This window comes from Microcebus murinus, chromosome 6, assembly GCF_040939455.1.
Source record: "Microcebus murinus isolate Inina chromosome 6, M.murinus_Inina_mat1.0, whole genome shotgun sequence".
Lineage (NCBI taxonomy): Eukaryota > Metazoa > Chordata > Mammalia > Primates > Cheirogaleidae > Microcebus > Microcebus murinus.
The window spans coordinates 99,815,278-99,828,835 of record NC_134109.1 but is presented as its reverse complement, the minus strand read 5'-3'; the positions used below and the strand labels follow the sequence as shown (position 1 = coordinate 99,828,835).

At 51.8% G+C, this 13,558-nt stretch overlaps 1 protein-coding gene across 3 annotated transcripts in view; it reads left to right on the top strand.

The window, feature by feature from the left end:
• Positions 1–13,558, top strand: part of DAPK2 (death associated protein kinase 2) — a 113,762-nt gene that overhangs the window by 91,428 nt on the left and 8,776 nt on the right. The window contains exons 6-10 of one of the 3 annotated variants that reach the window (XM_012758678.3): positions 1,965–2,013; positions 2,851–2,877; positions 5,060–5,212; positions 6,222–6,267; positions 7,599–13,513. In XM_012758678.3, coding sequence (XP_012614132.2) covers positions 1,965–2,013; positions 2,851–2,877; positions 5,060–5,212; positions 6,222–6,267; positions 7,599–8,210 — 887 coding nt within the window. In that variant the 3' untranslated portion in view covers positions 8,211–13,513. Of the gene's footprint in view, positions 1–1,964; positions 2,014–2,850; positions 2,878–5,059; positions 5,213–6,221; positions 6,268–7,598; positions 13,514–13,558 lie in introns of those variants that run through there. The other 2 variants (XM_012758676.3, XM_012758680.3) reach the window with 2 other exon arrangements.

The window sequence follows — 13,558 nt, the reverse complement described above, 5'->3', positions numbered from 1 at the left end:
TAATAGACAAAAGCACATAGATGACATTATATATAGATATAAATATAGATATCTCAAGCAGATTAACACTGGAAAGTGAGTTGTGCTTCTCAAACTATGTTTTTTTTCTTTTTTTTGAAATTTTCAATCTGTCCTGGAGTGCTATTTTAGTAAAATACAATGAAAATAAATTCCTAGAAAGATGATCAGAGTTTGGCTGTCACAGCAATGTCAAATTGCTGTAGGAGTCTCTAAATGCATACTCCCAATTTCTGCACCTGTCTTGTTGGACCAGGGACAGTCTGCAGAGTGTGTGCCTGTGGACCACACTTTGAATGTCACCGTCCTAAAGAAAGTTTTTCACATGCACATCAGGAGGCACATACAAAAAAGTTCATAGCAATTTTGTTCCAATAACGAAAGAAATGGAAACCATCCAAATGATCTCTGAGAGGAGAATGACTAAAAAGTGATTTATATTCACACAATGAACTGGTCTAGAGCAGTGAAAATGAAAGAGCATACATAGATGAACACTCAGTAAATGCTAGGAGCATAATGTTGAGTGAAAAACATCGAGTGATTCTAGTGACTATAGATCACATGCAGTATGATGCCACTTTTATAAAGCTGAAAAGTAAGCGACTCCAGGACAGTGGTCCCCTGTGTCTTGAAGTGTGAGGAGGCAGGAGGGATGGGAGAGAGCCCCTGTGGGTGCAGTGGCTCTGCTATTGTTCTAGATAAGCAAACTTAGCTTTTCCCACTTTCTACCTTTTCCGTTAGCAGTTGAACAGGTTCAGTCCTTCCTGCTTCTCAAGCTACTGCCCTCTCTTTCACTTCCATTTCACAGACAAGATTTTTAAAAGGGTCATCTACACTCTGTACTCCACTTTCCACCTTCTGGACACTCTGGGTGCTGCAGTGAGCGTGAATTCAGTGCTTGCTTTCCCGTGCTCATCTGCTTGATCTCTGGGAGCGTCTGGTCCTCTTCTGTCCTCTCCTTGGTAGAGGCTTCTCTCCTAGACCCCGCACCCTCTCATGGTCACCGCATCATTGGCTCAGCTCCTGTTTCCACCTGTACATTGATGACGACAAATTTGTTGGCTCTGGCCCATTCCCCTGTAGCCTGTCCCTGGACATCTTCCCCTGGCGCCCCTCAGGCACCTCGAGCTCATCATCTCAGCAGCTCCTGAAAATGTCCTCCTGCCCGTTGGGTGGGAGGTGTCCTCTTTCAGACCAGACTCAGAGGAAGATGGATTCCTTCTCTGCCATCGTTTCTTCTCCATCACCTTCCAGGGCTGCCCTGACTGGCTTTTACCACAGAAAGCAGGCCTGTTCTCTAGGGCCCCGTTTATCCTTCCTGTACCTTCCTCTCCCCGCCTGCCTCTTCCTTTTTATAGGTGTTTCATGTGCTCTCCCTCTTTCTCACTGTCAAGGCCTGTCTGTAAAGGTTTCTGCCAGGAAAATAGGCAACTCCTGTCTTAGTCCTTTCAGGCTGCTATAATAGAATACCTTAGACCGGGTTATTTATAAACAATAAATGTATCGCTCACAGTTCTGGCGACTGGGAAGTCCAAGATCAAGGTGCCAGGAGATTTGGAGTCTGGTGAGGGCTCACTCTCTGTTTCACACGTGGCATGTCCTGTGGCAGGAGGGGCAAAGAAGCTCCCTCAGGCCTCCTGTGTAAGCACATTAGTTTATTCATGAGGATTCCACTCTGATGACCTGTCACCTCCTAAAGGCCCCATCTCTAATACTGTTTCATGGGCAATTAGGTTTCAACATATGAATTTTGAGGAAACAAAAACATCTGGGCCACATAGCAACTCCATTCCTCAAAATTCTTAGATGCAGATTATCCCCATCTGCTGCTCTGATTTTCCTTACTGGGGATTCAGGATAGAGACATTTGGTGCTAAATTCCCTATAATCATCTCCTCTTTTTTTCATGCTCCTGTTGACTCTTTAATATGACTTCTTTTCAGCTCCAGAAATTGTGAACTATGAGCCCCTGGGTCTGGAGGCCGACATGTGGTAAGTGGCACAAGCCACCCAGGTGGTTGAGGGGTCCTTCCAAGGGCAGAAGTTCTCAGACCTCACTTGGGGTGACGTCCCCTTGACTGTGAAACCCTTGTCTCCACACTCACTTTTCAGAGCCTCTGGCTGGTCCAAGTGTGCTGGACCTGCAGCCCGGGTAGCTGGAGGCCACCGGGCCTGGACCTGAGCCTGGTTAGAATCTGGCTGGGTCACAGCGTTGCCAGCAGTGGAGGAACTAGGGGAGAGGAGAGGTGGAGGTGCAGGCTCAGCCCCGGGCCTGCACCTGGCTGGTTTACACCACAAAATTCTCAAGCAGCCAGGATAAAGATGGTAGTGATGGTAGCCCAGTTGGCTAGTCAACCAAGTGGTCACAGAGAGCCTTCAGTGTTCTGGGCACTGTGTTGGGCAGTGATCGATTCTCTGCACGCACATGGCTCATTTCATTTGAGCACTGCTTTACAGTTCATTCATTAATAAATGAACCACCTTCATTACCTGGCTTTCTAAAATCCTGCCAACTGTCCTGTGAGATAGTCATCATTATCTTCATTTTATAAGGAGAAAGAAGTACATAGGTGATGAGGGACTTGCCTAAATCATAGAGCCCGCAAGTGCAGGAGTCTGATCTTGAACCTGGGTCCTTGGACTCAGTGTCCTGACCTTAGTGACTTCAAACACATCCCAGGCTGGGCAGAGGGGTGTGGAGCTTAAGGCTGCATCCAGGGGCTACCAGGGAGGAAGCTGGTGATCTCCTCCCCTGAGATCCACGTGGGGGTCCCTGGCTGCCTGGGATCGGAGCCCAGTGGCCTGACGTGACTGTTCTCTGTTTTGCAGGAGCATAGGCGTCATCACCTATATTCTGTGAGTATCCCTGATCCCGGGGCCCCCACCCAGCTTAGATTGGGGCAGCTGGGAGGGATGAGACAGGGACAGACAGACAGACTGACATTTACAGAGCACCCACCCTAAGCCAGGTGTGTTAAGTCCACGCAGCAAACCTGAGGCTAAGTGGGGTTAGCTCCACATTTGACCCCGGGGTTGAAGCTGAGCAGGAATCCAGGAGAGCAGCTCCGGCCTTCCATCCTGCAAGGCCTGGGTCTGCATCCCTACCATGGATCGCCAGGGCTCCCTGCTGCGCCTCCCCCAGACTGAGGGTTACCATGACAGCCTCAGGATTGCCCTGAAGCTTCCTGTGCCCTCCGCAATCTTGCCTCTTCTTTCTCTTCCCTTCTCCCTTCCTTTCCCCAGATCCCTTTTTCTTCCTTGCACATTTTCTCTCCTCCTTTCTTTCCTCCTTTCCTGTCCTTGAAGTACCCAGTTGCCTAAGCAATTTCCTGCAGAGCTCCATTGTGTAGTGGGTTACGTCTGGGGCTGGAATCTGATGATACTGTCACTCTCCATCCTTGTGGCCTTGAGCAGGTACTTAAACTCTGGGCCTGTTTTTCTCATCAGAAAAATAGGAATCACAAACTTCCCACCAAGGGCACGCTGTGAGGGCTAGATAAGCCAACATGTGCAAATTTCCTACCCCAACTCTGGCACGTGCACAGTGGGTGTTTGTTCCATCAGTGCTTCCCAACCATGTTCCCCTTGTGGCACACATGGGAAGTGCCATGTTTTCAGGACACGGGGATGGAGAGTCAGCCCAGAGCAGGCAGGGACACCAGATCGTCCTCTGAGCAACCCCTGTAACCAGTTCTCCAACTATGCCAGCAGCACTTGGCTTGGGAGCTCTGGATGGCGTGGTGGGTTCCCCTGAGCTGTGGCAGAGGGTGTCAGCCCTGGCTGCACAGTGGAGGGGACAGACAGGAATGAAGTTAATTCCCCAAGTGGAGAAGGAGGGAAGGGCTGTGCTGGCCGAGGAAACAGCACGAGGAAAGGAATGGTGAGTGTGTTAAGTGTGGCTGAAATGTACTGAGCACGAGGTAGGGACCAACTTCTGATGCTATGCTCGGGAGTTTAGACGTGATCTACAGAGAAAATGGAGAGTCATAGAAGGTTCTTTGTGCTCTAACATTGACAATAATAATGGCCATTAACTCCAGAGCCCTTAGTATGGGCCAAGAATGCACAAAGCATTTTGTATGCATTTATTCTTCCCAATAATCATGTGAGGTGGGGACTTTTCTTTATTTTGATGAAGAGGAGGAAATTGTAGCTCAGAGAGGTAGAGTTCACCCAGCTAATGAGTGGTTGAGCTGGGATTCAAACCCAGGACTGAAATCTCATGGTTTTTCCAGTGCACCCAGCTGCCACCATGCTAAGAAAGTGGCAGTGGAGATGGGAGTGACTTGCAAGAGATATCTAGTAAATGTAACCTGTGAGACTTCTGGCCAGTTAGATGTGGCAAGGGAACAGAAGGAAGAGTCCAAGGTGACTCCTGTGAAGTAGGGGGTGCATGGAGTGGGGTCCAGGCGCAGTGAGTTCTGGGACAGCAGCACGTCTGAGTCCCAGAACAACTGGAATACGAGTCAGGAGAGGGCAGGTTCGGGAGTCACTATCTGATGGGCACATCCTTGACAAACCCTGGGAGGGAGCCCCACAGAATCTTCTAGTCCCCAGTGGCTCATGTGTTTCCATACCTCCTGGGCTTTGCTCAAGTTGCTCCCGTGGCCTGGAAGATCTTTCTGTCCCCCGCTCTGACTGCTGACAACCTCTCCTTTCTCTAGGATGCAACCCATGCGAATGTCAGCGCTGCCATGGAGCTGCATGACCCCCTCTTTCTTATGTTTCCCCTCCCTTTATCTCGCCTCCTGTTATGTTCTGCTTTGTTCTGCCAGGGATTGTGAAGAATTACGTCTCTGCATTTCTCTCTCCTCACCTTTGAGTCCCTTGAAGGCACAATTTGTCTCTGCTGTGCACTTAGTAGGAGCCCCATAACAGTGGATCAAATTGGACTCAGTTGAAAAGGCTGGCGGTTGGCTGCCCACAGGGGCAGCTGGGAGCCTTCCAGCCCCAGACTGCACAGGTTGGGGTTCCCTCAGTCATCCCCGAGTCCATCTACTTCCCCACAGTCATGCGGTTTCCTCCCTATTGTGCTCAGCCTGAGTGGAGCGTCCCCTTTCCTGGGAGACACAAAGCAGGAAACGCTGGCGAACATCACGGCGGTGAGTTACGACTTCGATGAGGAATTCTTCAGCCAGACTAGCGAGCTGGCCAAGGACTTCATCAGGAAGCTTCTGGTGAAAGAGACCCGGTAAGAGGACAGAGAAAGCCACTGGTTTCTCAGGTACTGACCCCTCCTGTCACCTCTCTCAAAGATGCATCAGTCTGTCCCTGCTTTGCCACAACTGTCATCCGTACCATTGTCATCTAATCAGGGCAGGTGCTGGGAAGTGTGGACTGGCTGAGACTTGGCATTCAACTTGTTTGCTAAAGTCTTTCTGCTCTTTTCTCCTGCTGAGATGTAAACAACTCTGTGTGTGTGTGTGTGTGTGTGTGTTGTGTATGATGTGTGGGGAGTCAGCCTGGGTTTCCTTAGAGCCCGTTGCCTTGAGCAGTCTGTCCCAAAGGCACCTGGGACTCAGATTTGGAAAGGTAAAGTAGCAGGGGTTTCAAGCCAATTCAGGGTGGGATTCGATGTGGGGAGATGGGCACAGAGAAGTCAGTGCAGGGGAGGATGGGAGATGTGCTAATCCGTCACCTTCTTCAGGGCCAGGGTGAGCACTGTGGCTGTGGGGGCAGCGAAGGAGGCAGGCAGGTAACTGTGGGTGCTGGGTGCCCAGAGCATGGAACAGGTAGAAAGGTCCACAGATTAGACTACTGTGTCCTTTTAGTCTCAGGGCAGTGCTAAGTAGGGTCACCTGCCTGGGTACAGAGCAGCAAAGGGCAGAGGAGGGATCTAGAAGGCAAACAGAAACAGCAGAGGTTTAGCAATGGAGAGCTGGCTTTCAGAGGACTCTGGAAGCTCAGTAGAGCATTTATGACTCTTCTATTATAGTGCGGTGTTAGGCCTTTCAGCTTTGGGACTGACGGTGAGGGTTTGGGTAGTAAGGCCACTCTACTGAGGGGTGTGCCTGGACCACCTTCCCTGGGCGGCAGGGCATGCAGCCAATTCCTGTCCATCTCTGCATCCTCTGTTATACTGGTATGATGGCAGTGGTCAAAAATTGCCAAAATATAGGTCTAAAAAGAGTGAGAATGGAGGCTGTTGCTCCTAGCTTCTGTCCTCGTGGATCATCACTGTATTCTAATCCTCACTGCAGGAAACGGCTCACCATCCAAGAGGCTCTCAGACACCCCTGGATCACGGTAAGGGCACGGCCATGAGTTGCAGCGGGCAGGGGTCTCTGCTCTGTCGCCAGGCCTGGCTGGGCAGCCAGATGCAAGGGGCCTGTGGAGAGGCCTTTGCTTGAAACACTAACCTTGAGCACAGCTGAAAGCTAGTCAGGGCCCCCAAGGGGCCTGGGCTTATTCAAATGGGTTTGTGCTACTTTAAGTTTGCATTTCACAGGTCCAGGTAACTTATGCAATGAAACCCTCTCAAAGCTCACTTGAAACCTTTTTCTTTGGGGCCAACTTACGAACTGTCCTCTGTTGGAGAATGTGTCACCACCACTTTTCAAAGCAAGAATCAGGACTCCTCAGTTGTAGAGAGATCGATGGCAATTAAAACCCCCAACCAGGGCTTTGCAACCAGGACTCTTTCTTTCTGACTTTTGTGGCTCTGGCTCAAGGATGACACTCGGATCAGTAGCTGGGCTCCCTCAGGCCACCACAAGGCCTCAGGGACAGGCCTCCGAAGGGAAGAGAGGCAGCCACCTGTTGAGGCAGCTCTCTTCCCTCTGGGGAGGGCCGGGGCAAAACGGCAAATCCTCGCCTAACTCACCTTGCAATTGAGCCTCCAGCTGCTGGTTTTTCAGAAGATCTTGAAGTCTAGTCTAGTGAAACACACTTTGGGAGGGAGGGGCCCAGAGACCAGGGTTCTGGCCCTAGTTCTGCTGACTGGCTAGCTGTGTGCACCCAAGGATGTCACCAGATGTCCCATTCACCTTAGTTGTTAAGTGAGAAGGCCGGGGAGGATGGTCTGAGTGTGCAGATAAGGAGGGGCGAGACCTGTGCAAGCTGGAGCCCTGGGAGGCCTGGGGTGGTTGGGAGATCAGCTTCATCTGCTCATCGAAGGATGGCGAAGGCCAAGTGCCCTCCATTGTGGGCGGGCCCGGAGCGCAGAGCCCTGGAGTCTCCTGGGCTGCTCCTGCGCAGTGTGCTGAGTGCTGCCGAGGCCTCAGAGACACTCATCAGCCTCCCCACGTCAGCCTCACGTGCTCCAGCCTCGAGTGGGCGCCTGCAGAGTCCTGGCTGTAGCCTGCTTGTCTGCACGAGTGCCCCTTAAATGCTGTGCGTGTGGAAGCCCTCTCTAATGGCCGTGGACCCCTCTGCAGTGAGCATGCAGGCGGCACCCCCACTCCTCGACCTTTCTTGTGGTCTGTGGGGTGCGCGTCCCACCCCGGTTCTCCCTACAGCCTGACGCATGCAGCGAATGCCAAAGAGGCCACGTGTGTGCCTTCTGCCTGCAGCTCGGACTGCACTTGGGGGCGTGTGGCAAATTAACACTCTGGTTCTTCTGTCTGAACACCCACCAGTCCAAAGGCGAAGGCAGAGCCGCCGAACAGCGGAAGGCAGAGCCCACCCCGCTGAAGACCAAGCACCTGAGAGAGTACACCCTCAAGTGCCACTCGAGCATGCCCCGCAACAACACCTATGTCAACTTCGAGCGTTTTGCCCGTGTGGTAGAGGACGTGGCTCGGGTGGACCAGGGATGCCGTGCCCTGGCGGGGGCCCACGACACCATCCAGGACGACGTGGAGGCCCTGGTCTCCATCTACAACGAAAAGGAAGCTTGGTACCGAGAGGAGAACGAGCGCACCCGGCACGACCTGTCCCAGCTCAAGTACGAGCTCCGCAAGGTGGAGTCCTGGAAGAAGCTCCTGCGAGAAGACATCCAGGCCGCAGGGGCCAGCCTCGGAGGCATGGCCAGGAAAATGGACCATCTGCAGGCCCAGTTCGAGGCTCTCAGGCAGGAGCTCTCAACAGACCTGCAGTGGATCCAGGAACTGGTGGGCAGCTTCCAGCTGGAGAGTGGGAGCTCATCAGACGGCCCGGGCTCTGTGCTCCACCGGGACACCAGCGAATCCCTGTCGGAGCTGCTGCACAGGTCGTGCAGCGAGGAAGTCCTGGCCGGCTGGAAGCTCTGAGCACCAGAATCCAGTCGGGGATGCGTCCTGGATGGGTTGCGGAAGCATGTTCTCATCCGCCCTGCTGCGGCACCCAGCTAGAATTAATTATCCCGCAGGGGTGTGTGTCTGTAGCACAGCCTTCCACCCCCTCCACGGAAGCCAGAATCGCAGAGGTGCTGGTTCGTTATTCATTCCACACCTCCTCTCGCCAATCTGGTTTTCTGAGAGGGCGCTGGCAGGGCAGCCAAGCTGTTAAAATAATTAGAGAATAAATACCCCTTAGTGCACCCTTCTCCAGAGAGAGGATGGCTGGCCCTGGGGAGACACTGGATAATTGATTTGTGATGATGGACTTGTTCACATCTCACATCCTGCCTCCATGCCGTATGGAATGCAGGCCTTGGGCAATATTTGAGTTAGGTAGGGATAACTAAGGTAGCATGGTGCTTTCCTGCTACAGAAGTGGGGATTTAAAATGCACAGAGAAAACACTATGACCTTCCGTTTGGACTGACTTTTCACTTACGGAGCACTTATGTCAGTGACCTCACTTGATGCTTAAAAGAACTCTCTGAGATAGGCAGGTGAGTGGTATTATTATTTCCATGTAACTGATGAGAAAATTGACTCAGAGAGGGGAAATGACTTAGGTTCATTCATAGCCAGTCGGTATGGATGACAGAGAAGCCCGAGATGTCCATCTCTAAGATGAGGTATATGAGAGGAAGTAGTTGGACTTTGCTGTAAATATCCACCTTAATATTAAGGTTCAGATCCCAGAGGCAAAGCAAGCGACTTCACGTGTTCTGCTAGATATAGGTGCAGTGCATGCACCTGCAGATGACTGGCCCAGGAACAGTGTCCCAGAAGGCACTGTCACTGTTCCTACCCAGCCCCAGCCCTGTCTGAAGACCAGCCTGCAGAGCAGCGGGGCAGGAGCAGCATCCCCCATTCTCTACCCTTCCCCCTTCTGGCTAAGGACCCTAACTTTGGGTGAGAATGAAAACCGAAAGGTACTCAACAGGAGGTTCCTTTTCTTTTGTCCCTAGGCCATTGGGCCCTGAAGGTCTGAGAAATTCCATGAGGGTTTTTGACATAAAGATTGGGAAGCATAAGGCTTCGTGGTCTCTTTATGACCCGAAGCTTTGAGCACCCCTCCTGAGGATTCTAAGATCTCATCTCCCTTCCTCTGGAGGAGGGGCCAGCCAACCGGCTCATGTGACAGAGCAGGGAGTATGAGCCCCGTGCTGTGCTAGAAGCTTGGGGGTGGAGGGGGGACAGATTGTGTGGTTGCAAAGTGCCTTCATGGCTTCACAAAACATCCCTGCTGAAGAGGCTGGGTAAGTGTTATTTGCAATTTAGAGATGAGGAAACAGAGGGTGTGGTTTGCCCAGGGTCACATCATTAGTGGCAGAAATGGAGGCCTTCTGATGACAAGTCTGTTGCTCCTTCTGCCTCTGCTGACGGCCCTGGCTCCAGGAGTTTACTCTCTGCTTGTGGAGGAGGCAGGTTATGCCCAGACCCATCTATCCATCCACAAGTAACGATCAGGCACCTACCAACTTCCAGACGCTCAACTTCACTCTGGAGATACAATGCTGAGTAAAAACAGGCCTCTTTCCTGCCTTCATGGAGTTTTCAGTCCGGTGGAGGATTCTAACATTGACCAGGAATCATACAAGTGTAGAACTGCGGCTTGCACACATGCTATGAAACAGAAGTGTGCAGCACTGCAAGAGCCTGCAGTAGGGGTCTGATCTAGTCAGGGGAGGTGTCCTTGATGCAGTGATGCTGGAACTGAGATCAGCTAAGCAAGCCAGGGAGAGAGAAGTGCTCCCATCATGCCAGGGCTCTGTGATGAGAGGGGGCATGGCAGGCTGCAAATACGGGAGGGGAGCAAATGGAAGTATGGTGTGGATATTGTCAGGTGGCTCCCACGTCTGTAATCCTAGCACTCTGGGAAGCCAGGGCGGTAGAATCACCTGAGGTCAGGAGTTAGAGACAGCCTGAGCAAGAGCAAGACCCTGCCTCTACTAAAAAGAGAAAAATTAGCCAGGCGCAGTAGTCCCAGCTCCTGGGGAGGCTGAGGCAGGAGAATTGCTGGAGCCCAGGAGTTTGAGGTTGCTGTGAGCTATGATGATGCCACTATACTCTAGCAAGGGGTGAGAGTGAGACTCTTAAAAAAAAAAAGAGAGAGAAAAGAATTGTGCCTTTATCTCAGAAGTCATGGGAAGTTCACTGATGGGTCCTGGGCAAGTCAGCAGCCCCAGGTGCTCAAGGGGGCACAGTCTATGCCCAGTTAGTGGCACAGACAGGAAGTGATTTAGGACAGGACATGAAAGTTTGATCTCATGAAACCACTTCTTCAAAATCTTATCTCCTTTTCTATTAGAATGCTGGATGACTTAAAATATCACATATAATATTTATAACAGTAATTTTTTCATCAAATATGAGCAGCCATGATTATAAGATGCATCACTATTATGTGGACCTCTAAGAATGAAAAAAAAAGCCCAGATGGGGAATGTAATAGGAAATCCCCCACATAAAGCTGTGATACCCTTAGTACCCACCTTAGTGAGTAGGTAAGTGAAAATCAAAGCCACTGTGCAGAAATGGAATGCAAGGAAACGTGTGTCTCAACCTTGTCGCTAGGTGGGGATGAAAAGTCTTCCCCTGAGGAAAGGAGCCTCAGGCTGGCTGTACTCAAGCAGGTTTGCTTTCTGCATTTGCATAGTGTCATCCAATAGAACACCAAGCTTGGCTGAGTGCAGTGGCTCACGCCTGTAAACCTAGCACTCTGGGAGGCTGAGGCAGGTGGATCGTTCGAGCTCAGGAGTTCAAGACCAGACCCCGTCTCTAACAAAAGTAGAAAAAATTAGCCGGGCATGGTGGCGCATGCCTGTAGTCCCAGCTACTTGGGGAGGCTGAGGCAGGAGGATCGCTTGAGCCCAGGAGTTTGAGGTTGCTGTGAGCTAGGCTGACGCCACAGCACTCTAGTCCAGGCAACAGAGTGAGACTCTGTCTCAAAAAAAAAAAAAAAGAAACAAAAGAACACCAAGCAGAAAATCTCATGTCCGACGGTCTGAGGCGGGCGGCCCCAGATGGCTGGCAGAAACAGCTCAGTCCTCTCCCGAAGTACCCGGCTTCACTCCAGGCTGACACTAAGGACATGTCATTGACTGGGAGATGCCACCTGATTGCAGAGGTCTGAAAAATTGCATCCTGGAACCAATGCAAGATGGCAAAAGCCTGTTTCCTGTGTCCTACCCAGGAGAATCGGTACGACTGCCCTGTCTACAACCTCTTCACGGTCTCACCTGCCCCAGCACAGGACGTCGTGTGCTTGTTTGGTGTTAGGACACTGCAAACATTAAAGGTCCCTTTGTCTGTGTCAATAGGCCTTAGCCTTCACGCAGCCAGCTTTCCTAAAGAAAGGAAGCCACTGACTGAGGAGCAACGCAGGGCAAACTGTCGCGTTAAGGTGGAAATAAAACTCAGTGAAAGAGTAAAGAGTTGGTGCTGATTTGAATCAGGGAAGCTGGGACAACGGAGGGAGAATTGTGCACACTGTTCATGCTCAGAGGGTCCTCAGAGGTGACGCCACCCGACGCTACTGTTTTACAGCAGTTTACAGGGCAGGACTTGTCTGCAGTCACCCAGCTAGTCGGCCGCCAGCCTGGGCTCAGAGCCACAAGTGGTTTTCCTCACAGCAGTGACATGGCCGTCTCTGTGTTTGTGTCCAGTCATTGGTAACTGCTTCTCGTTTAGACATTGCGCGAACAGACCTTTTTCTGTACAAAGAGAGTTGAGAAATGCTCCCCAAAGCCTTTCAGGGAAATCAGGGAAGGCTCTGGCCTTTCTCCGCCACCTGACCAGCTAAACTCCCGTTCCCCTTTGGCATTGCAACCTAACGCCGAGGGGAGCCCACGGAGGCCAGTGGGTGCAGCCAGGGGCCCTTCCTAACTCTTCCCCACGCCTGCAGCTGGCATTTTAGCAGTGGTGTCGAGGGCCAGGCTAATGATAGCAGGACCGGGTTTGGGAAGTGGAAGGTGTCACTCGTGCTAGAGGGAGAGAAGGCTCTATGGGCAGTGGAGGATTTTTAATTCGCCAGACTGCGAATCAAAGGCCAGCTTCTGTGCTCCGTTCAAACGCCATCCCAGGCTGTTTGGGAGGGGAGGGTGAGTGTATGACATCTCCCTGAATGACAGTTCCCATGGAAGCTGGAGTGTCAGGAAAGGCAGCAGCCTGTCCCTTCTCCGAGGCAGGTGCTCATAGCTCTCAATTGCCCGACTTTGTGTCCGAAAGGATGGTGATGGTTGGGTGATCAAAGATTCTGCAGCTGCAGGAGGCTGGCAAGGAAGGATGAGCAGAGGGGTGATGACAGGAGAAGCCAGGGTCTCCTCTGTGATCCCCTCCCCTGTCCTCCCGGCCCCCTGCAGGTGACTGTGAAGGTGGTGGCCTCCCACCTCACTGCATCACAGTGCAGTTGGCCCGTGTTGGAGGTGGCTGTGTGCCCAGCTGTCATTCCCCCCACCCCCCGCCGACCTTCTGTAAATGTCCGTGGAACTGAATGCCTTTTCTCCTTTGTCTATGAAATTCTTGGCCTGTGGAGAAGATTCTTTGCCCTGGAGAGGAGACCCGGCAGTGGGCATATTCAAGTTGCAGAAGGGGCCAGTTCAGTTGAACAAACATTGATTGTGCTCCGGCTCCGGAGGGGGGAGGTGACAGATAAGGACAAGACAACCCGAATAAAAGACTCAGTGTCGGAGGCAGATGGGGACCCAACCAACTGGGAGATGGGAAAGGCTGTGGTAGGGATAAAACTGCTACCTCAGATTCCGGAAAACCGGGGTGAGAGTTCTGATTGAGAAAGAGTAGGGAGGGCAGCAGAGAGCAGAGGCCTCCCCAGAGATGGGCTCCCCACGCCTGACACCCCCGACCCTAGGCTGTATCCCCATGAGGAATGTACGAATAGAATTTGGAGGGGTGGGGATGAGGCCAGGTTGGGGTCAGGAACTTAGAACGGTTGAGTGGAGGTTAAAGAGAGGGAGATTACAGAGGTTAAAAAGAAGGGAGAGTTTTTGGTTTTAATTTTTTGTTATGGTCTTCTCAGCAGGAAAATTTTCAAAACTTACACAAAAGTACAGAGAATGGTATAGGGAGGTCCATGTCCCCGTCACCCTGCTTCAGCGGAAGTCCAGTCGTGGCCAGTCCCCCTTTGTTCATTCCCCCCATTACTTTTTTCTGGAGTTTTTTTTTTTTGAGACAGAGTCTCACTTTGTCGCCCAGGCTAGAGTGAGTGCCATGGCGTCAGCCTAGCTCACAGTAACCTCACACTCCTGGGCTCAAGTGATCCTACT